The sequence below is a fragment of the Rhincodon typus genome, chromosome 5 (genome assembly GCF_021869965.1).
Source record: "Rhincodon typus isolate 14 chromosome 5, sRhiTyp1.1, whole genome shotgun sequence".
In the NCBI taxonomy this organism is placed as follows: Eukaryota; Metazoa; Chordata; class Chondrichthyes; order Orectolobiformes; family Rhincodontidae; genus Rhincodon; species Rhincodon typus.
This window is the reverse complement of record NC_063336.1, coordinates 63,878,879-63,902,706: the sequence shown is the minus strand read 5'-3', so window position 1 is coordinate 63,902,706 and position 23,828 is coordinate 63,878,879. Positions and strand designations below refer to the sequence as shown.

The 23,828-nt window shown below is 40.7% G+C and overlaps 1 protein-coding gene across 1 annotated transcript in view; it reads right to left on the bottom strand.

The window, feature by feature from the left end:
* The window catches only part of LOC109933524 (ectonucleotide pyrophosphatase/phosphodiesterase family member 3), a 113,947-nt gene that overhangs the window by 45,760 nt on the left and 44,359 nt on the right, over nt 1-23,828 (bottom strand). Inside the window, exons 14-17 of the mRNA XM_048597009.1 lie at nt 19,510-19,653; nt 11,804-11,863; nt 10,768-10,855; nt 4-176 (exon numbers count right to left, since the gene is read on the bottom strand). Of these exons, the coding sequence (XP_048452966.1) occupies nt 4-176; nt 10,768-10,855; nt 11,804-11,863; nt 19,510-19,653 (465 nt within the window). The remainder of the gene's footprint in view (nt 1-3; nt 177-10,767; nt 10,856-11,803; nt 11,864-19,509; nt 19,654-23,828) is intronic.

Sequence of the window (23,828 nt, the reverse complement as noted above, 5' to 3'; positions counted from 1 at the left end):
TACCAACCCGTGACATGAACATCCCAGATCATCATTTGGAAGCAGTGTGGAAAGTGAACAGACAGATGAAACTGATACCTCGGTGGGAAGAGTAGGTTTATAAGAGGGATTCTTCAGCAGATGATTTAGACTGCCATGGGATCCATTATTTGATGAAGGTGTAATCTGCAACAAATCTAATAAGGCAAAAAAAAGGTAATTGTATTACAAAAACATATTTGTGCCTTTTTTGTACCTCTTTTCTTACAGTATTTCTTTCTCTTTTTTGAGGCTAGTGTCCTAGGCCCAACTATCGTGAGCTGCATGATCAATGACCTTCCCTCTGTCATGTGTCAGAAGTGGGAATGTTCGTGGATGATTGCACAATGTTTAGTATCACTCCTCAGATACTGAAGCAGTCCAGGACAATATCTAGGTTTAGGCTGAGAAGTGGCAAATAATATTCACATTGCGCAAGTGCTACTCAATTACCATCTCCAACAAGGGAGCATCTAACCCTTGCCCTTTGATGTTCAATGGAATTACCATCACAGAACCCCTGAATATGAACATCTTGGTGGTAACATTGACCAGAAACTGAACTGGACTAGTTATATAAATACTGTAGCAACAAGAGCATGTCAGAGGCTAGGTCTTCCATGTCGTGTAACTCACCTCCTGTCTCACCAGTACTTATCCACAATCTACATGGCACAAGTCAAAAGTGTGATGGAACACACTCCACTTGCCTGGATGAGTGCAGCTCCAATAATACATGGCACCATGCAGGCCGAAGCTGCCTGTTTGATTGGTACCTTATCTATCATGTGCACCATTCATTTCCTTCCTCACAAATGCATAGTAGTAGCAATGTGTACCATTTTCAAAATACACTGCAGCAATTCACCAAGGCTCCTCTGACTGCAAGTTCCAAATTTTCAAAGTTTTTATCATCTAAAAGGAAAAGGGCAAATGAAGAGAGGTAGGGCGTAGACGTATCACTGGGTTGGTCATTCAGATTCTCAGTCTAACGTTCTGGGCCCATGAGTTTGAATCCCACTCTAGAATGTGGTGAAATTTGAATTCAATATAAATCTGGAATTAAAAAAAACTAGCCTAATGGTTACTACATCACCTTGATCAGTTGTTGTAATATCCATATGGTACATTAATGTCCTTTTAGGAAAGGAAATCTGCTGCTATCATTACTTGGACTAAACTTAGTGTGACTTCAGACCCTCAGCAATGCAGTTGCCTCTTTTATTGCTGTCTGGAAAATAAATGCTGTCCAAGCCAGCAACTCCACATGCCATATACAAATACAAAAAAAAACACAGATGCATGGGTATTTCCTTCACTGTTCCTGGGTCAAAATCCTGGATCTCCTTTCATATAAGTATCTGGGTGTACTTACGCACTACAGACTGCAGCAATTTAAGAAGGCAGCTCAGCACCATCTTTTCGAAGGCGATCAGGGTTGACCAATAAATGCTGGCCTAGCAGCAATGCCACATCCCGTGAAAGTATTTTTAAAAATTCTTGAAATGACATGTTTTAAGAAAGTCATCTTTACCTTCAACTAATAGCAACTTTGAGTTGGGACCAGTCAAAAATTGGACACAGAGCAAATGATCAGAATGGATTAAATTTACAAACCAATTAAGGACGTTTTCTGTGGATTCTCCTCAGATGTGTACGTGTATCTAGTTTAAGTTACAGATTTACATTTTTACGTCACATTAGCAAACTGTTAATTTACAGATTTTACCAATTGGAGGAGCAATCCCTGACCCATCTCTCTTCTAGCTATACCAATATTTCCCACTGAGAAATATCACTGCTGTGATATTTTGCTGTGGCAAAAGTAAAAGATCATTGTCATTAATGCTTTGAGAGGCAGTCGGCCTAAATCTGAATCTTAAATCAGTGGTAGTGGCTCTGTCACTGGTGGAGGTGGTGGCTGATGCAGGCTCAGTTGGATAGCAGGACCTGGGTCTGCACTTTGCTGGTGGCATTTAATCAATGGATTACCACCAGGGCTGTCACCTTTACTAAGGATGGCAACCTGGCTCCCAAAAGCTTCTGGCCCAGCCAGAGGGTTTACATCTCAGCAGCTTCAGTGATGCCATTGATGACGATTGCTCAGGTTAAACCTGGAGGATGGTTACTATGCCCCTTCAAAGTCAGGTTAACATTATCCGGGTTATAAGATTCAGTCAAGGAAGACCCAATCTGCTCAGGTTTATCTGCCAGTCGCCTCGCACAGGAGCGGGGCACTCAGCAGCTGGTAAAATGCCAACCAAAACAAGAAAACATCTTTAATTGGTTATTTTCATGGTCCAGACAGATGGGCCTTCTGCCAGCTTTCCCACCACTGACAAAATGGCACAGATGAGGGAAAATCCCACCCTTCCCCTTCCTGTGTCATTTCACCATCCTTCTGACTTCGCAGCTTCTCCTCAAATGACTAGTGGAACTCATGCCTTTACGTCATTGCCAAATCTGATGATAGTTCTGTTCCAGTTTCACAGTGCAATCTCAGTAGGTCAATGCCTTGGCAATGCCGACCAATGAGTCACTTGGAAGTACGCTAAGCACTCACACAAGGACATGAAGCCATGGTCACACATTGCCATATGAAGGCAGACTTATTGATTATTTCATCAATTTTGAAATACTTGTTTAATATGATATTTCTCTGCCAAGGTAATATATAATCCTCTAATAAACAATACTGCCATTCCATCGGGAACTTGTTTACATTAGGTTTACGACATTGGTTACTTTGTACACAGTTCAACTCTGTGCTATGTGATGAGGAATTGCAAAATATTTTTCATGATACTTCTGTCATAGGTTCAAATATACCACAGGAAAAGAGGTTCAAATTCTCAAACTGAAGTCACACTGTTGAAATAACAGACTATAAATTCAAAAAACAGAGTTTGATGGCCCGGAACTGCAGGCATTGCAAGAATGCTATGCTTTTTCTTTTTTCTCACTCCTCAGGTCATATTATTTTAATGCTGCAAATACACAAATTGTAAATTTGTCCTAGAGTTGCAATGTCTGAGACATCTAGGTCCTCCTGAACATCGAAACTATTGGTCCACCTCCTTAGCCAATGAAACATCAGGTTAAAGTCAGAAGCAGACAATATATTGGTCAAGGAAATGGGTAAATTAAAATCAAAACCGAAAGGACTGCGGATGCTGTAAATCAGGAACAAAAACAGAAGTTGCTGGAAAATTGCCAGTTCTGAGGAAGGGTCACTGGATCCAAAATGTTAACTCTGATTTTTTCTTCACAGATGCTGCTAGACCTGCTGAGCTTTTCCAGCAACTTCTAAATTAAAATCAAGCTTGATATGGAAAAAAGAAGAGAGGCAAGAAAGAGAGAAATGGAGAAGAGAAAGGGACAAATGAAAAGTAATTTTTAAAAATTTAAATATAGGAGAGGCAGTGGAGCAGTGGTAAGATTGCTAGACTAGTAACCCAGAATCATAGGCTACTGTTCTGGCAGGGCAAGGGTTTATATCCAAATTTGGCAGATGATGAAATTTCAATTCAATAAAAGTAAGAATGAGAAAGCTAACCTAATGGCTACCAGGTAACTGTTGCCAATTGTCTTAAAACCCCATCTGGTTCAAAGGTCCTTGGGGGAAGGGAAAGTTGCCATCCCTACCTGGTCTGGTCTACACGTGACTCCAGACCCACAGCAATGTGGTTGATTCTTTACTTCCCTCTCAGCAATTAAGGATGGGTAATGAATACTGGCCTAGCCAGTGATAACCATGACCCATGAGCAAATAACATTAACATTAATTTACAACCTAAACAATTAAAAGTTTGCATTGTCAGTTCTTCCCTTTCTGCATACCCCAGTTTTGGTTTCATGTCACGCCTAAAACCTACACTCTGTGACCATACAGACAGGACAGTGGGGAGATGGGAGACAACAAGGTGCAGGGCTGGATGAACACAGCAGGCCAAGCAGCATCATAGGAGCAGAGAGGCTGACGTTTCGGGCCTAGAACCTTCATCAGAAAAGGGGGAGGGGAAGGGGGTTTTGAAATAAATAGGGAGAGAGTGGGAGGCGGATAGAAGAGGGATAGAGGAGAGGATAGGTGGAGAGGAGCCAGGTTTCAAAGACCAGTAGGGGGAGGGTTTGCCCAGGGGAGCAGATTATGGAGGTGTTGTTCAGGAAGGATTGCCCATGAGGCGACCTCCAACTTTTCCACCTGAGGATCACCATCTGGGCTTTTCCCTCCATCCTCCTCCCACTTGTCTACAAATTGCAGTGAGGTGGCAATTATTTGACCACCAGTAAAATTGCTGCCAGGTCGGGGCCTGATATGTGGGCAGCAGCAATGACATGCATTTTATGCCCCCTCCTGAACCCCTCTTCACCTCAGCCACCAGCAATCTGCAAACCTACCACAGAGAATTATAAAACATTGCCTTTTTTTCTTCATTAAGGATCTGCCAGTAGCTGCCATTATTACTACTGAACAGTGTTATGTGACTCTCAACATTCACTGAGGCCATGTTGCACAACATATCAGTATTGTTTTTCCTCAGTTGGTGGATTAACATTTGCGAGAACAGGTTTCGCTTTAACAAATAGGTCGTTTAAAAATCAGGAGTATAAATTAGGGGAGGTGATGGCCAAATGGCATTATCGCTAGACTGTTAATCCAGAAACCTGGTCATGTTCTGGGGTCAAATCCTGCCATGGCAGATGGTGGAATTTGAATTCAACAAATATCTAGAAGTAGGGGTCAAATGATGACCATGAAACTATTGCCAATTGTTGGAAAAACCCATCTGGTTCACAAATGTCCTTTAGGGAAGGAAACTGCCATCCTCACCTGGTCTGGCCTACATGTAACTCCAAGCCCATAATAATGTGGTTGACATGTAACTAGCCCCTGGGCAATTAGGGAAGGTAATAAATACTGGCCAGTCATGGCCAAATCTTGAGAATGAATAAAAACAGTTAGAAAACTGTATTTGTATTATTGGGTTCAAATACTATAATCTTCCTAGCCACAACTCATTTCCTTACATCAAGACAACGAAGGTTTGGACATACATAGCTTCCAACACAAGCATTGCTTAATTACAGTGTACCATAGCTTTGAAAAACTTACACATAAATGTTATTTAAATGATGTAATATTAATTCTGGACAGAAATTGTCAAATGCTTCATGGAACATGATTTCTACATTTCTGGGGTAATGGAAATATATCGATGGAAAGCAATATTTTTCTGGGGCCATTAAATAGATATATTGTACCAAATGAACTGCAATGGTTTAAGAAGGCAGGTCACCACCACTTTCTCAAGTATAATGAGGAGTAGACAATAAATGTTGGCCCAGCCAGCAACAGCCACACCCCATGAATTAATTCAAAAAACTGCAGTGCCCTTGATGCACCAGATTTTTAACCAGTTGAGGAACAAACAGATTTAGTAGATGAAGAACTTGCAATTATTAAACACCTTTAACAACCTCAGAAAGTTCCAAAGTGTTTTAAAGCCAAAGTGCTTTTAAAACATCATCATTATTGTATGTCAAGGAGGCATTAGTCAGGTTTCTGGAGTTGGTTGTGAGTTTTTGGCAGAAGTGAAGCAGGCTGAGTGTAGACCACACCCAGTCAATGCCATTGGCGAGAGGCGTAGCCAATTTCCATGGTTAGACTTCATTACCAATCCATTGGCAAGCTGCTCATGCACTTCAAACAACTCAGTGATCAGTCTATGGAACCCAGCCTGCCTGGATAAGGAAACAGAAGTGAAAGATGATCTTGGAAATGGCTGCAGCGTGTCTTAAAAAAAGTATGCATGCTTCATCTAACCGAACAAAATGATTTTAAAATCTTTAAATGATCTTTGAAGGCAGAGGGATGGATTTTTTTTTAATTCACTTGTGGGATGTGGGCGTTGCTAGATGGCCAGCATTTATTGCCCATCCCTAGTTGCCCTTGAGAAGGTGATGGTGAGCTGCCTTCCTGAACCACTGCAGTCCTCCTGCTGTGGGTTGACCTACAATGCCAGTAGGGAGGGAATTCCAGGATTTTGACCCAGTGACAGTGATGGTATGGTGGTATATTTCCAAGTCAGGTTGGTGATTGGCTTAGAGGAGAACCTGAAGGTATTGGTATTCCCATATATCTGCTGCCCTTGTCCTTCTAGATGAAAGTGGTCGTGGGTTTGAAAGGTGCTGTGTGAGGATCTAGGGTGAATTTCTGCAGTGCATCTTGTAGATAGTACACACTGCTGCTACTGAGCATAGATGGTGGAGGAAGTTGATGCTTGTGGATGTAGTGCCAAACAGGAGGGCTATTTTGTCCTGGATGGTGTCAAGCTTCTTGTTGGGGGCTGCACTAATCTAGGCAAGTGGGGAGTATTCCATCACACCCCTGACCTGTGCCTTATAGATAGTGGACAGGTTTTGAAGAGTCAGGAGGTGCGTTACTTGCTGCAGTATTCCTAGCTTCTAACCTGTTCTTGTAGCCATTGCATTTATGTGGTGAGTCCAGTTGAGTTTGTGGTCAATGATAATCCCCAGAATGTTGATAGTGGGGGATTCTGTGATGGGAACACCATTGAATGCCAAGTGGCAGTGGTTAAATTGTCTCTTATTGGTGATGGTCATAGCCTGGCATTTGTGTGGTCCGATGTTACTTGCCACTTGTCAGCCCAAGCCTGGATATTGTCCAGATCTAGCTGCATTTGAACACGAACTGCTTCAGTATCTGAGGAGTCACAAATGATGCTGAACATTGTGCAATCATCAGCAAACATTCCCACTTCTGACCTTACGATAGAAGAAAGGTCATTGATGAAGCAGCTGAAGACGATTGGGCCAAGGACACGACCCTGATGAACTCCTGCAGAGATGTCCTGGAGCTGAGATGACAGACCTCCAACAACTATGACTATCTTCCGATGTGTCAGGTGTGACTTTAAACAGTGGAGAGTTTGCTCCTGATACCCATTGATCCCAGTTTTGCAAGGGCTCCTTGATGTCACACTCAATTGAATACAGCCTTGATGTCAAGGGCTGTCACTCCTGCCTCACCTATAGAATTCATCTCTTTTGCCCATGCTTGAACCAAGGCTGTAATGAGGTCAGGAGCTGAGTGGCCCTGGCGGTACCCAACTGGGCATCACTGAGCAGGTTATTGCTGAGCAGATGCTGCTTGGTAGCACTGTTGATGACACCTTCCATCACTTCCCTAATGATTGAGAATAGACTGATAGGGTGGTAATTGGCCGGATTGGATTTGTCCTGCATTTTATGTACAGGACATAGCTGGGCAATTTTCCATATTGTCGGGTAGAAATCAGTGTTGTAACTGTACGAGAACAGCTTGGCTTGGAGAGTGGCACATTCTGGAGCATAAGTCTTCAGTACTATTGTTGGAATGTTGTCAGGGCCCGTGGCCTTTGCAGTATCCAGTGTCTCCAACCGTTTCTTGCTTTTGTGTGGAGTGAATCGAATTGGCTGAAGACTGGTATCTGTAATGTTGGGGACTACTGGAGGAGGCCGAGATGGATCATCCACTCAGCACTTCTGGCTGAAGATTGCTGCGGATGCTTCAACTTTATCTTTTGCACTGATGTGCTGGGCTCTTCCATTATTGAGGATGGGGATATTTGTGGAGCCTCCTCCTCCAGTGAGTTGTTGAATTGTCCACCACCATTCATGACTGGACGTGGCAGGACTGCAGAGCTTAGATCTGATCCATTGGTTGTGCGATCACTTAACTCTGTCTGTCACTTGCTGCTTATACTCTTTGGCATGCAAGTAGTCCTGTTTGGTGGCTTCACAAGGTTGACACCTCATCTTCAGGTATGCCTAGTGCTGCTCCTGGCATGCCCTCCTGCAATCTTCATTGAACCAGGGTTGATCCCCTGGCTTGATGGTAATGGTTGAATGAGGGATATACTGGGCCATGAGGTTACAGATTGTGCTGGAGTACAATTCTGCTGCTGCTGATGGCCCACAGCGCCTCATGGATGCCCAGTCTTGAGTTACTAGATCTGTGCAAAGTCTGTCCCATTTAGCACAGTGACAGTGCCACACAACATGATAGAGGTTGTTCTCAATGTGAAGGTGGGACTTGGAGGCTTATGACCAGCCATGTGCCAGAAGGATCAGTGCTGGATCCATTGTTTTTCATCATTTATATAAACAATTTGGATGTGAATATAGGAGCTATAGGTAGTAAGTTTGTAGAAGACACCAAAATAGGTGGTGTAGTGGACAGTGAAAAAGATTATCTCAGTGTACAACCTTGATCAGATGGGCCAATGGGCCGAGTGGCAGATGCAGTTTAATTTAGATAAATGTGAAGTGTTGTATTTTGGTAAGGCAAACCAGGACAGGAATTATACAGTTAATGGTAGGACCCTGAAAGTGTTGCTGAACAGAGACCTGGAGTTGAGGGTGCATAGATCCTTGAAAGTTGAGTTGCAGGTAAACAGGGTGGTGAAGAAGGTGATTCGCATGGGATGTCATATTATGGTTATACAGGACATTGATGAGACCACTTTTAGAATATTGCAAACAATTCTGGTTGCCCTGATATGGGAAGGACGTTGTTAAACTTGCGAGGTTGCAGAAAAGATTTAAAAGGATTTTGCCAGGACGGGGGGGGTTGAGCCATATGAAGAGGCTGAATAGGCTGGGGCTTTTTCCCTGGAGCATCAGAGACTAAGGGGTGACCTTTAGAGGTTTATAAAATCATGAGGGGCATGGATAGGGTGAATAGTCAAGGTCTTCTTCTTAGGGCAGGGGAGTCCAAAACTATAGGGCATAGGTTTAAGGAGAGGGGAAAGATTTAAAAGGGACCTAAGGGGCGACTTTTTCATGCAGAGGGTGGCACATGTATGGAATGAGCTGCCAGAGGAAGTGGTGGAGGCTGGTACAAATAAAACATTTAAAAGGCATCTGTATGAGTGTTTAGAGAGATATGGGCTGAATGCTGGCAAATGAGACTAGGTCAGATTAGGATAGCTCGTCAGCATGTATGAGTTGGCCCGAAGCGTCTGCTTCCGTGCTGTATGACTCTATGACTCTATTCGACAGTAGTTTCTGACAGGTACATGCTTCTCATTTTAATACCATTGGGGTCTAAGCATTTGGCAGCTGCTGCCTGCAGTCATATCAGAACATCAACCTAAACATGACGGGCCAGATGTCAGAAGGAATAGTGTTATAACTGCTGCATCAGATTCTACTTTGCAATTCTTGATCCTTTTGTAGTTGTGAAGCTAAGTATCAAGGTAATGGTCTCTGATATTCTTATATTATTATATTACTGTAATTATTTCATATAAAATCAGACAAATTTCAAAGCCTACGACTCTGATGAATTTTGTTTGCTAATATTCCTGTAAAATGCGTTGGGATGTTTTATCACTTTGAAGGAGTTATCTAAAAGTAAGCTTTCGTTGTAGATATTATGAAATTAAAACAAGTTTTCTAAATTATGACACTGGGAATCTCAATGTCCTCTGGCTCAACTACTCAGCATAAGATCTGACTTAATGTTCATCTGCATTAGATTACACGGTTATTTATTTTTCAGACTGGGAGTACATGGAGTATCAAGTTTATATTTTCTATTTTGTTTATTCCTTAACGGAATGGGCATAGTTGCCCCAAGATCAGCATTTGTTGCCCATCCCTAACTGTTCTTGAATTGAGTGGCTTGCCAGACTATTTCAGAGGGCAGGTAAGAGTCTATCAATTCCAATGTTGTTTTAATATTTAATTCCAATTTCACCATGTGCCGTGATGGGTTTCAAAGTCATGTCCCCAGAGCATTAGCCTCAGTCTCTGGATTTCTAGTTCCAAATTACCAGCAAATCATACATAATTTGTCTCTTTTTATTGAGGTTATTGCCGAATAGTCACTTTCACAGAGTTGACTTCCTTATAATTCCTTGGAGAAGCACTGCCTTGTTAGCAGAAAATGTACAGTCTTGACAAAAAGTAACAAAAAAAAAGGTCACAACTTGCTGGCACTTGCACAACATAGTCTGACAGGCACCAAACATGAAATGGTATTTCATCTTTCAGCCCAGAGCTGAAACATAGTTCGAATATAAGTTGCAAGTAACAGTAATAAAACAGAAACTGATGTTGAATTCTAAGTTACAATACTTGGCAGAATAGTCCGAAATGCCATTATTCCACTGCAAGTATTTTATTGTATGTGAAGTTGGCCACCTGAAATATTTATTTTAGTACTCCTAATAATGATATTTCACATCCTTGTTTTATTGCAAGCAGAATGAGCTTGGTGAGGAAATGGGAAGTGGGAGTAAAATCATAGCAAGATGGTACAGGTAAGTGAAATATAGAGTACCCTAAAAATAAATCACACCTATTTGCAGTCTTTATCTGTCCCATCATGTTTACCCCCGAGAAAATGAAATGTTACTGTTTCACATCTGCACTGGGGCGTATGTGGATGTCATCACACAAAAATAATTACCCTATTATTTCATGATCTTTTTCAGTCCTCAGCGATGAGATAGATTTCCTTCAGGACACTTTGCTTCACTACTGTTAATCATTTATCCTGACGGACATTCTGAATCACTGCAGCACTATTGAAGATATGTGCCTTCCGATGAATTCTTACCATACAAAAACAGACATAATGTTACATTTTATATCCAACTTTCAGCGATAGATCAGCAGTAAGTTGGAGCTGAAGTAAAATTTTTGTGCTATGAATATGTTTATTTAAGTGAAAGTACGTACCACACATTAGGTTGTAGAGTTCAATATTATCAAATGGATCAACCATGGTATTATATTTGAAGCCTGGCCCATTACCTATGAAGACAGCCTAAAATATACCATCAAGGAAAAACATAGTTACTACGAATAGCTCAAAAATGCATTACTTTGTTCATTACCTGGAGAAAACATATATTAAATGTGAACTGTTGTCCTCAGAGCTTGTAAAAGAAAATTTCCTGTGAGCACAAGGCCTAATTCTGTAGTAAAATCTGCAACAGAAAATTTTAGTGGACACTTAGGGGCCCCATGACTTCAAAAAGAAATTCTGGTTTGCATTTAATTACTTACAAGAACTTTTGGTGATTTGGCAGAAATCCCTGATGATAACAGTTTTATATTTTTCTACTCAAGATGGTTAAGTAGCTTTGTCAATTTTGGTACTCTAAAATAATGTCATTCCTGTGCGTCCCTCACTTTTGAAAGTGCATTTTGGAAATTCAGGTGCTCATTCCACACAATTGTCTCATCATGGTCAGAGGTTTGTGGACATTGTAATCCAAACATTTTAATATGCATTCCCAGAAGGTGAAGTTTGCTGCTGTTAAAAAAAAAGGACTAATAAAATTACATCTCCTCTGTATCAGCATCAGCATCAGCATCAGCATCAGCATCAGCATCAACCATTCTGCGGTTACATGAGCCCATTGTCAGATGCAGGGTTGTGTAAATTGAGGCCCATATCCGGCTGCATACATCTGAAATTACCCACTTCCCACAACAGCCATCTTTGTGATATGTGTAAGTGGGACTGAAAGATAATTACAAAGTTCTGTTCTATGACAATGTCAATGATAAATAATCTTCCTATACATATTTATGATGGATGATAAAGAATGCACACACAGGAAAATAACCCAAGCATGTCAGTTGGAAGTTGGGTAGTTGTGTTCCAAAACTATACCATATTTATAAAGAATGCATTCTAGCTTTACCCAGGACAGAGAAGACAATCTCCCAATATGGCGGTTGCAAGTTATACATGTACAGTACTTACTTGCATGCTTTTGTATTCATTATCATAGCCATGATTTCCACCACCACAGAAATTGAATGTCTTTGGATCTCTGAAAAAGATTTTTCAAACAGAAACTCTGTAAGCGAACAGGAGTATGATAAGTATAGAATGGAAAAGATCCGGGCATAAAGATTAATTGCCTGAACACAATGATAGCTTCCACTGTCATTCCCAAAGGAGAATTCAGAGTCAACAGGAGAATGCCTGATTTGCACCTAATTAACAGAAATGACCAAAAATTCTGGAATATAACAGTTGCCCATTTCCTGGAGTGGATGATACCTGTGTGTCCACAGGAACAGCTCTTTTCATTATTTGCCTTGGGAAAGCAGGAATTCCTATTTTCAAACTCAAGCTCTAAGTCACTAGCCTTGTGATGGATGGGCAGAAGTTTATAATTTTGCAAACTCAAGTGAAAAATTCCAGTTGTGGTTGGAACTTGGCATATCTAAGTCTTGGCCCATTTCAGAACCATTGTAATTATTGGTGGAAGCTTGCCAGAGAAGCTGAGGAAACTCAGTTCAATTCAGCTAATATCTTCAGTTCCAAGTCAGAAAATCTGACTACCATTCCTTTTAACTGTTGCTCTATTTTCTTTGTTTTTGTTTATTTCTAAGTCTTCTACAGTCTGCAGCACTTCTAAATAACAAATGCACCTTCTCTCTAGAGCCCACTGTCTTTAAGACATTCTGGCTAAGTGAAATATGCTAGTCACGTGTGTAGCCAGTCCATACTAGTTTGCACACTAAAATCATTTAAACAAGACAGTACAATGTTTGAATGCTCTTTATCTTAATAGATCTAGATGTAGATTGCACATCACAAGCTATGCTCCCAAAAACTGAGAGAAGGTAGTTTATCGTAAGTGTGAATTTAGGCTTGAGATGCTGTTGGACTGGATTTTGCTGTTTCATGTGAATTGAGTTTGAAGAGTGAGCTGCTTGTGTGGATTTGGTGTCAGTGGGCATTCAAGTTAACACTTTTCAGGTGAAATACAAAAGGATGGCATTGTAGCCTAGTGATAGGCATGGAGTACAACATGTGGCCCATCAAAATCTCCAGTTCATCTACGGGCTCTACAAAGTGCCTGAAAATCAGAAACTAGAGAAGATTTCAATGTTTCAAAAACAAATAGCCACATAGCATAGCAATTAAAATGGTCAGGGATTTTTAGATGAAGCTCATAGTCACCAACAAGATAACATTGTGCAGTTGAGGGTATAAGAATAATGTACAACTAAAGAACTGTATGATTATCCTATGGCAGTATCATGGAAATTGATACATAAAAATCTGGGATGCTGGATTTGTGCAATAATTTTATAACTTTCGTCTGAAATGAGATCAAACAACTCAAGAGAGGATGATCTAGTTTATAAAGCAGCACTGCAGGGTGAAAAACTATATAACCTGGAAAGAATGAACTATAAGAATAGAAAGAAGATAATTTTGGAAGATTCTATAATTAGGAGTTTGTTTAGTCATTTTAGCAATCATTGACAGTATATTGCCTCTTTTATGTCAGGATAAATGACAGAAATGAGACAGAGCTGCCAAAATTCATGGTCCACTTTGAAATCAATGATGTCCTTTACCCACCCCTACACCCCAGGTCCTGTCGTGACATGGGCTACTTTCGGCACAGCCAACACATTTTCATTTACTTATGGTCGTCATTCTCAGCTTTTCTTCCTGGCGTATTATCATTCATCCCTTTGTTTGCCTGTTATTTTTTCTCTCTCTCTCTGGCATCCATCTCTGCCTATCTATTCACTCCTGCTCCCCCACTTATCCCTCTCCTCAGCATATATACCACCTTTTCCTAGCTACTATCAATTCTGAAGAAGGGTCACCGGACTTAAAATATTAGCCCTGCTTTCTCTCCATAGATGCTGCCAGACCTGCTGAGTTTCTCTGGCAATTTTTGTTTTGTGACATAGTAGAAGTACCTTGAAGGTTTTAAAGAAGAAATTAGGAATATTTAACTATTTCATTTACCAATGTAGGAATTTAGCCTTTTAAAGTACACATGGAACTGTATATTAATTTAGAAGGCACACAGAAATGATTTTTATTTTTCCGTGAATGAAGTTCCTATGAACCTAATTTTGTACAGATTGAAGAATTTTGGTGACAGTATGCAGCCTTGGTGTATTCATCTCTTCAGCTGAAACATATTTTATTTTACTTTATCCAGCTCAATGCTTGCCATTTGGTATAAATATAGCCTCTGAATAATTCTGACATCTTTAATGCAATGTCACATTTCAGTAACACATTTGTTAACTTTTTGTGATGAACTCAATCAAGGCCTTTATCATAGTCTATAGAACAGAGGTTCTGATTTATTTCTAGACATCTTTAGAACATTGTACTTAGGTTAAATATCCCATCTAATTTTAGCCTTGACATTGATTTCTAAGAGAATCAACGCTTCACTTAAAGTCTTTTTAGTTAAAGTCACCATTTCAGGATCACAACCCAGCTTTATGTGAGGACACCCCATATGCTTGCAATTGTGTTACAGGAAGAAAGGCATTACGTTCTTGGGGTATTGGGGCAATATTTTGAATATCAGAAGTATGTAGCAAAGGGATAGCCTGTGTTAGATCTAAGGCAGCAACAATGTCCCTGCAGAAGGAACAAACCCAAAATATAGCAAGGTCGAGGAAGGCTTAGGTTTGAAACTAGAGGAAAAAAGAGAATGTGATAATACATCTATTCGAGTTAAAACTGAACAGTTAGCCTGCTTGTTTCCATTTACTTATTTATCCTATTGGGTAGTCAATGTTAAAACTACAGACATTGAAGGGCAGGTTATAATTTTAAAGATGAAAAAATAAATAATTACTTTTAAAATCAGGGTTTGGATTTGTACTTGGAGTAGTAACAAGAGATGGGATATTTAACCTAAGTACAATGTTCCAAAGATGTCTAGAAATAAATCAGAACCTCTGTTCTATAGACTATGATAAAGGCCTTGATTGAGTTCATCACAAAAAGTTAACAAATGTGTTACTGAAATGTGACATTGCATTAAAGATGTCAGAATTATTCAGAGGCTATATTTATACCAAATGGCAAGCATTAAGCTGGATAAAGTAAAATAAAATATGTTTCAGCTGAAGAGATGAATACACCAAGGCTGCATACTGTCACCAAAATTCTTCAATCTGTACAAGAATAAACATTCAGGGAATTAATTGTACTTCCAGAGGTAAACATTAGAAGCAAGAACATAACAAACTTGCAGCATGCTGACAACATGGCACTAGTTGTGGAATTAGAAAAGACCCTACAAAATATAAAATTTTAATGTTTAGCATATAGATTGAGAATGAGCACCAAAAAGACAATAAAAAATGATAATCAGAAGGAATACATTAAAAGCAACTAGAGTGAAGATTGACGTACAATAAGTAGATACGCTGTTCTATTTAGAGCATATGATAACAGAAGTTGGCAAATGTAACGTAGCAGTTAAAAGAAGGATAGAGATAGTCAGAAGTCGTTTCATGAAGATGAAGGATGTGTTAACAAAAGAAAACTCAAGCTTGTAACAAGGAAAATCTTCTAACATGCTAGATTCTATCCACATTCATGTATTCCTCAGAAACTTGGACGATATGTAAAGATCTGTGGCTGCTAAGTATGCTAAAATTTCTTAGAGGGACCAGAAGAAAAATGTATTTAAAATTGCAAGAGCATAAATAACTGTAAAAAGTAACTTACAGAAAAGAAAATGACAGTATTTCAGTTGCTTGATCAGAACTGAAAAGACAGGGTAATCTCTTCTAGAAGACAAAGTGGAGGGCAATAGGAAAAGGAGTCTACCTACTTGTATTTGGATGACAAATGTCACATAGTGGCTTCTGATAAGCTGTTGTGGATGTGTGAGGATTGTGCAAGATGAGTGTAACAGCAAACTTACTGGCAGGAGTTGATACAAACAACATTAGAATAGAAATGTGCCTAAATTTAGATGGAACTAGGAGTTTAATATGCATGGATGCATCATTTTTGGGAGAGAGCAGGAGAGAAAATGGAAGAAGTGAGCTGTGGAAATATGGGTTCTCACTTCCCATGCATTCCAATGTATCTTGGTGTTTGTGCGATTAGCACTGAAATAACTGCACAGAGGCCAGTATCCCATCACCAAGTCACCCTTTGTTTACATGTGCACAAAACATGGGCTCTGACCAGCCAGCTCAAAGCCAGTCTCTAGACTGAGGAAAGCTTCTGAATTTTCTGTTTATATCTGTCAGCCAGGGCTTCCTGATTGGGGTTATTAACCTGGGCCAACCAAGGATCTCATAATCAATAAGATCTACCTGGCCCTGGTTCCAATCTCTACAAGCACATAATGAGTTAAAGCAGCTTTCAGTACTAAACAGGAATACTCTGTTAGAGAAAAAGATATTGAGTCTGAGTTTGAGTTTGATTTATTGTTGTCACATGTGCCAAGATACAGTGACAAGTGTTCTTTAGCATGCTATAGAGGCAGATCATACAAATTTTCCAAGTCATTCTAAGATTTCTACTGGTCACTGTTTACAATAAGTGCTTGAGTGCAGTTATTGTGATGGAAACTATATAACTGAGAGAAATTAATAAATAGGAGTGTGTCTTTTGGATCCATATTAATCAAAATTTGGTATTTTGTCTTTAATCTATTATAAATTGACGTTAGCTTTGATGGATCATAAGGATTAAATGCTAGTATTGATGCAAGTGTTTAAAGCAAACTGCTGAGGGAAGTATCGTGTCCAACACATTACAGTCAGGTAGTGCTTTGGTAAGCGCAGAACCCAGACTCTCTAAATCTGAGATCTTACAACAGTGTAAATAAATGATGTTGTCAATAAATGTCAAGACATCCCTCTAAACAAGAACCTTATCTTTGTTGCATGTTACGTGTGCTAATATATATATGAAACGCTCAGACCTTACCATAGTTATGGTGTCAGTCCCCAAAATACACAATGTCTAATTTCTGAATAAGTAAAGAACTGACACCCTGGCCCTGGTAACTCTGCCCTAGCCCTCCACAAACCTCCAACAACACCTAACTCTAACTCTGTTCCCGACACAGTGAAGTCCACAGCTCCTGATATGACCTGACCTACTCTCATCTCCCTTCTGCTCCAACCTCCACTGATTCCCAGATTACACCCATGGTGCTGTGACCACTCCCTGACCTTCTGACAACAGCCAAACCCACCATGACCTTCTAGCACCACCTGATCCAACCTCACTACTGAAGCAACAGGCATCCGCTACTCCCCCAATACATTCTTAACCTCCAAGGACCCCTCAGCCCTCACTTGATACTCTACCTTTTCTCCTATTCAGCTGGACCTGCTTGTCACTGAACACCCCTTACTCTACCACCTGCCAACTAGGATCCTTCTACTTGCAAGACTTGACCACCTACCAGCCGACCCGCTTCATCTCATGCACTCTCAGTAAATCACCAAGAGGATCTGGGACATCCGAATGTATTTACAAGAATACAATGGTTGGTGCCACCAAAGGCAGCATCACATCCACACAAATTCTCTCCTCTGCTCACTCCAAGGATTCCTGTGTCAACTTAGTTACAAAAGGATTTTTGTTTAAAAGGTTGGCCAGTAAAATCAGAAGGGGATAAGAGGGGAATATTTTGTCTGGCCAGTGGAAAAATCTGTTCTGCCAGTGACTGGACTATTAGGTTGAATATAAATAGAATTGTGATGCTGGATTTGATTCAGCATTCATGTAGGGTTGTGTAACAGGAATTTGTTAAAGACAAGGAACTAGTTCTAGAGTTGTTACAACTTAAGTCTGTGCTTGCAGTCATAGAGTAAAAAAATGTATACTACACGTAAACAGGCCTTTAACCCCAGCTCGTCCTGCAGACTTCCTAAGCTGAAGTAGTCCCATTTGCCTGAGGTCCCAATGATCCAAAATTCAGAATCCCTAAACCCTGACCCAGCTCCTCAGCCACACATTCACATGCACTATCCTCCTATTCTTACTCTCACTAGCACATGGCACCAGGAATAATCGAGAGATAACTATCCTTGAAGTCCTACTATTTAACCTCTGTCCTAACTCCCTATATTTACCCTGCAGGACCTCATCTGTTTTTCTACCAATGGCATTGGTACCAATGTATACAACGACCTCTGGCAGCTCATGCTACCCCCTGAGAAATTCTGCAACCGCTCCAAGGTGTCCTTGACCCTGACACCAGGGAGGCAACACACCATCCTCGGGTCTTGCTCATGGCTGCAGAAATGCCGGTCTATGCCCCTAACTAGAGAGTTGCCGATCACAATTGCTTGTTTCAACTTAGCCATGCTCTGCTTTACAGCAGAGACATTTGTTGTGCCACAGACCTGGCTGCTGCTATTTCCCCCTGAGACGCTATCCTTCCCTTCCAACTGTATCCAAGTTGTCTGAGAGATGGAAAGCCACAGGAGATTCCTGCACTACCTGCCTACCTCTTCTGATGGTCACCCATCTAGCTGACTGAACCTGCAGTGTGACCATCTGCCTGAAGCTACTATCTACCACATTCTCTGCCTCACCAACTTTTACAGAGCACCATAGAAAGCATACTGTCTGGGTGCATAACGGCCTGATACAGCAACTGCTCTGCCCAGGACCGTAAGAAACTGCAAACCATCACGGAAGCCAGCCTTCCGTCCATGGACTCCGTTTACAATTCAAGTTGCCATGGGAAGGCTGCCACCAAAGACCCTTTGCACCCCTGTAATGGTCTCCAACAACCTTTTCCATCAGGGAGAAGATACAGAAGCTTCAAGACACGCACCAACAGGTTCAAGAACAGCCACTTCCCTGTTGTTATTAGACTGATGAATGGACTCCCCAACTTCAAATAATGTTGATCTTGCCTTGTGTATGTCCTGTGCAGTGTAACCTGTATGCTCACTTTGTCCAAGTTTTCTTCACCCTATGATCTGTATGTCCTTGCTTACCATGATCTGCTGTACTGCTCACAAACAAAGCTTTTCACGATACTTAGGTACACGTGACAATAAGCCAAATCAATCAATCAATCTGGATGCTCCTCAGTGTGCCCAACCGCTGCTCCAACAGATCCATGTGGTCTGAGAGGAGCTGCAGCCAGACACACTTTTCTTGCAGGCACAGTCGCCATGGTTACTTGACTGCTTCCTGGTTTCCTACATCTGACAGGAGGAGCATACTACTCCACTGACTGCCACCTCTTCACCTTTAACTTATTTGGCTTCATTAGCTTATTTTTTTGAATGAATTCTTTAAATGTTTAAAACTTTAGAAGACTTTCAAAAAAAACCAAGTAAGTCCCTACATTTGCATAAATAAAGACTTACAAAGTAAATAGTTTAGGAAATACCCACCAGGTCTTACTCATCAAAATGTAATGAAAGAAATCAGAACATAAAACAGTTCAATGTAGGGTGTGGTAATAGTGAGGAAATCTATAACAGTATTAGAATGCACAGATAGATTGCATTCAAACAGAATCCTTATGGGTACAGTTAGAAGATAGGAAATTAAATTGTACAATTCTTTAGTTTGTATATTGTCTAACTGAACAGTGGAGATCAGACAGAGATAGAGATCAGCAGACAATGCAAAGTGGCATGTAAATGTAACAAGGAGAGTAGATTATGAATCAGAAAATATGAGAAAACTGGAATGACATACCGTCCCGCCAGCCACTGTTTGTCCAAGTACAGATGGACTTCCTTGTCTATTCTAATGTTGTTGGCAAAGTGGAAACGTTTTGGCAAGTCATAGGCCATATAAGGTATGAAATGTTGGTTAGGATACCGACACTAAAATTTTAATAACACGAAAGAAATATAAGAAAAATAACCAGCATTACATTTACCTATAAAATACTTATCTCTAATAACAACACTTGTGAAAGCTTGACAGTTTTGAAATCAACGGCCTAGATCATCACTTCATGGTGGGTAAGGGGAGTCTGAAAAACTCCCAGTTTGCATGCCTGCCTCAGGAATACATGCCCACATACATGACCTTCATTTTGGGGGTTCAGTGCAGGCTGCAGTCAGGGTAGTAAACTTAGGAAAGAATTTGGAAATAGCTAAAGGGGCTGCCAAGTATTGAGATAGTCTGTTTAATTGTCTCAATTTAGAGCTGGTATGATTGAGCCAATTATAATGAAAATGTTAAGGACCTCAATTGCTCTCACCCCTTATGCCCACATGGTCCCCATGCTACATCCATGCCCATCATACCACACACCCCGTCCCGAAACAACCTCATTTCTCATAAGCCAAGCTGTGGCATGGCCATGTTCATTGGTCCAGTGTACAATGTTTAGACAAAATGAATAAAATGGTGGTAATAGGATGCGTTTATATTTCTTTTCATTCCTTGATAGGATGTGGGAGTCATTGGCTGGGCCAGTATTTCTTGCTCATTCCTACTTGCCCTTGTAAAGTAATGGTGAACTACCTTCTTGAACTGCTGCCTTCCATTTGATGTAGATAGATCGACAATGCCATTTGTGAGGGAATTCCAAAATTTGACCCAGCAACACTGAAGGAACAATATGCTTCCAAGTGTGGATTGCAAGTGACTTGAAGGGAAACTTGCAGGTGTTCCCATGTATCTGTTGCCTTTGTCCTTCTAGGTGGTAGTGGCTCTGGGTTTGGAAGATAATGTCTAAGGCTTACATGCATTTGCAGATGGTACACACTGCTGCTACTGTACATTGGTAGTGGAGGGAGTGAATGTTTTTGGATATGGTGTCATTCAATCAGGCTGCTTTGTCCTGAATGGTATCAAGTTTCTTGTGTGTTTCTGGAGCTGCACTCATGCAGGCAAATGGGGTGTAATCCATCATAATCCTGACTTGTGCCTTGTAGATGGTGGACAGGATGTAGAGAATCAGAAGATGAGTTAATTGCTGCAGGATTTCTAGTTTCTTCTTCCTAGTCTGTTCTGGTGGCCACAGTATTTATGTGGCGCATCTAGTTCAGTTTCTGATCAATGGTAATCCCTAAGATATTGAAAGTGGGAGGATTTAGAAATGTATACCTATTGAATGTCAAAGACCAAAGGTTAGATTCTCTCTTGTTGGAATGGTCATTACCTGGCACTCGTGTAGCACAATTTATAAGCCCAAGCCTAGATATTACCTAGGTCTTTTGCATTTGGAAATGGACTGCTTCAGTATCTGAGGAGCTACAAATGGTGCTGAACATTGTACCCATTTCTGACCTTACGATAGAAAGATTGATGATGCAGCTGAAGATGGTTGGGTCGAGGGCACTACTCTGAGGAACACTTGTGGTGACTTCCTGGAAGAGAGATGACTGATCAACAACTGCAACCATCTTCTTTTGTTCTAGGCCTGACTCCAACCAGCAGAGATTTCTCCACCCCAATTCCCATTGACCCTGTTAATTCTGCTAAGGCTCCTTGATATCACAATCTGTCAAATGTAGCCCTGATGTCAAGGGCAGTCATTCTCACTTAACCACACTGTTAAAAAAAATCCTGTAACTCCTGTAACAATACAGTCTTCATTCATTCATTCATTCACACCTTTCATAAAAGTCATTTTACTATCGTGCAATAAAGTTGTCAATGACACAGAATTTTGAAGTATCAACAATAGTGAATGCAAGGACTTCAAATCTCAATCTTTTATAATCACATTTTACAATTGACAGCAGAGATCAAAGAATCAGAGCTGTCAATCACAAATGATTTCCTGAGTTTCAATATTTCAAAAGTCTAATGGATATCTGGGCTTTCAGACAAACCTCATTTTGCATTCTTAAAAGCTGGCACCTTAAAAAATCCTGGTGAAAATCAGAAAACCCCAGGAATGTGGTTTGGAAGTCTGGAATTATGGCTCACCCATTTGTTTAAAAGGGATGCCAAGTCATTATGACTTGTTGAAAACGCAGGTTAACATTTCAATGTGGTCCCAAATTGTAATTTCGTAGCAATTCATTTGTAGCATGCCATTCATACAGTAAATTATTTGCAATAATGTATTGTTTCTACAAATAGATTTTCACTGCCTGTGTTTACTTATACAAGATTAAGATGTCTGAAGTGAATAAAAAGCTTTTGACGTTGCTAATATGAAAGGCTGTGGTCAATTCAGAAGTTGTGTGAAGTTATTTTCCATGTTATCTGTTAAAAGTCTCTGTTTACTGTGTCAGTTTCTGGATCATTTCAAAAATTTGCCAGACTTCTCAATGGCTTAGGGATTCCGTACATAGTGAATACCAGGATGATAGAAACAGACAAAGCATGGAGCATATAATTGGCATGTGGATATGAAAGGGATTGGAGGGAACAAGGAATGGAAGGCATAGAGGGGTTATGAAGAAGTATAAGAGCATATGGGTTGGTGTGGAGCAAGTGAAGAAGTTTTTGGAACCTGACACCCATCATTATGGCCAACATTCCAATAAATAGAGTGGCGGTGGGGGGGGGGGGGGGGGGGGGGGGGGGTGGGTGTTATTCTGCAGCTTTGGCATCCATCCACCCACTCACTCATTTCAGGATTGCCTCCACAGACAGTTGTTTTGGTCCCATCCCATTCATAATTCCCCAGAAGAATAATACTGCAGGCAGGAGCCTCCTAATGGAGATTAGTTTGCAGGATCAGTAAATTGCTTGATTCTCAGTAGCCATCTCCTTCCAAAAACCTATCCCAATGCAATCAATTGTGTATTCCCAAGCCATATTGGACTAGCAAATGTCCAGATTTGTCGGACATGTTTCACATAAGTCCTTAAATTGGATGATTTAGAAATGAGTTCAAAACACTTTCTGTCCACCAAAAAAGAGCGAGGAAATTGTGTACCATTTGAAAAATGCTAGTTAATAACATATTTTTTCACATAGTACAACAGTAGGCCTTAACTATTTGACACTTACTAAATAGCCCTGTGCTCTTGTTTCTAATGGCATGAAAATTACATCACAAAACAGGACCATTGGCTCATCAAGCCTATGTTGATACTAGCTCCTTATTTGGAGGAACCTACTCAATCTCACTGTCCCACACTTCACTGTATCTTTCTATATTCCAGGTTTTCAAGTAAAATTCTCATAGAATTCCTACAGTGTGAAAGCAGGCCATTTGTCCCATCAAGCCCACACCGACCCTCCAAACAGCGTTCCAGCTAGACTCACCCCTTCCCTCTAACCATCCATTTCTCATGGCTAATCCACCTAATTCTCATGGCTAATCCTGCGCATCCCTGGACACAACGGGCAACTTAACATGGCCAATCCACCTAATCTGCACAACTTTGGATGGCAGGAGAAAACCAAACCACTTGGAGGAAACCCACACAAGCACAGGGAGAATGTACAAACTCCACACAGACAGTCATCTGAGGCTGGGCTTGAACCTGGGTCCCTGCGTCAGTGAGGCAGCAGTGGTAACCACTGTCCAGGCCTAGGTACTTAACTAATTTTCTTCTCACTGATAGTAAGTGTGTGGCAAATCAGCAGTGTGCGGTTTACAGATGAGGGAAAGATGAGGAGATCACAATTATGGTAAGGAGGAGGATGGAGTGGGAGGCGAATGGATGATGACGGCCAAAACACTTCCTTGAGGGCTTAGGCAAAGCAGTTTCCCTCCTCCTAGCCCACAAGGAGTGTTGCAAAATAAAGAGCCAGTGTGTATCTCCTTTATCTCAGCACCAAGTTGCCCAAGCCTTGCAAAATTGGTCTTCCAATGGTAAAATTTAAATGAGATTCCCAATTGTACTGTGGAAGCTGGATTAAAATTTGTTAATGCAATGCCCAGCCTCTCAAGAGAGAGACACTGATATGTTGCAGTATCCAGCATTTATTAAAAAGGCCATGTTACCATTCAACAAATCTTAATCTGCCCCAAACCTCTCCTCTTCATTGTAAAGGTGCTAATATTGAGGTTAAAGTTTTATAGTTTATCTTCTCAAAATCTTCCAGCGTTTTTAATCCTTTCAACCTTCTTTATTCTAAT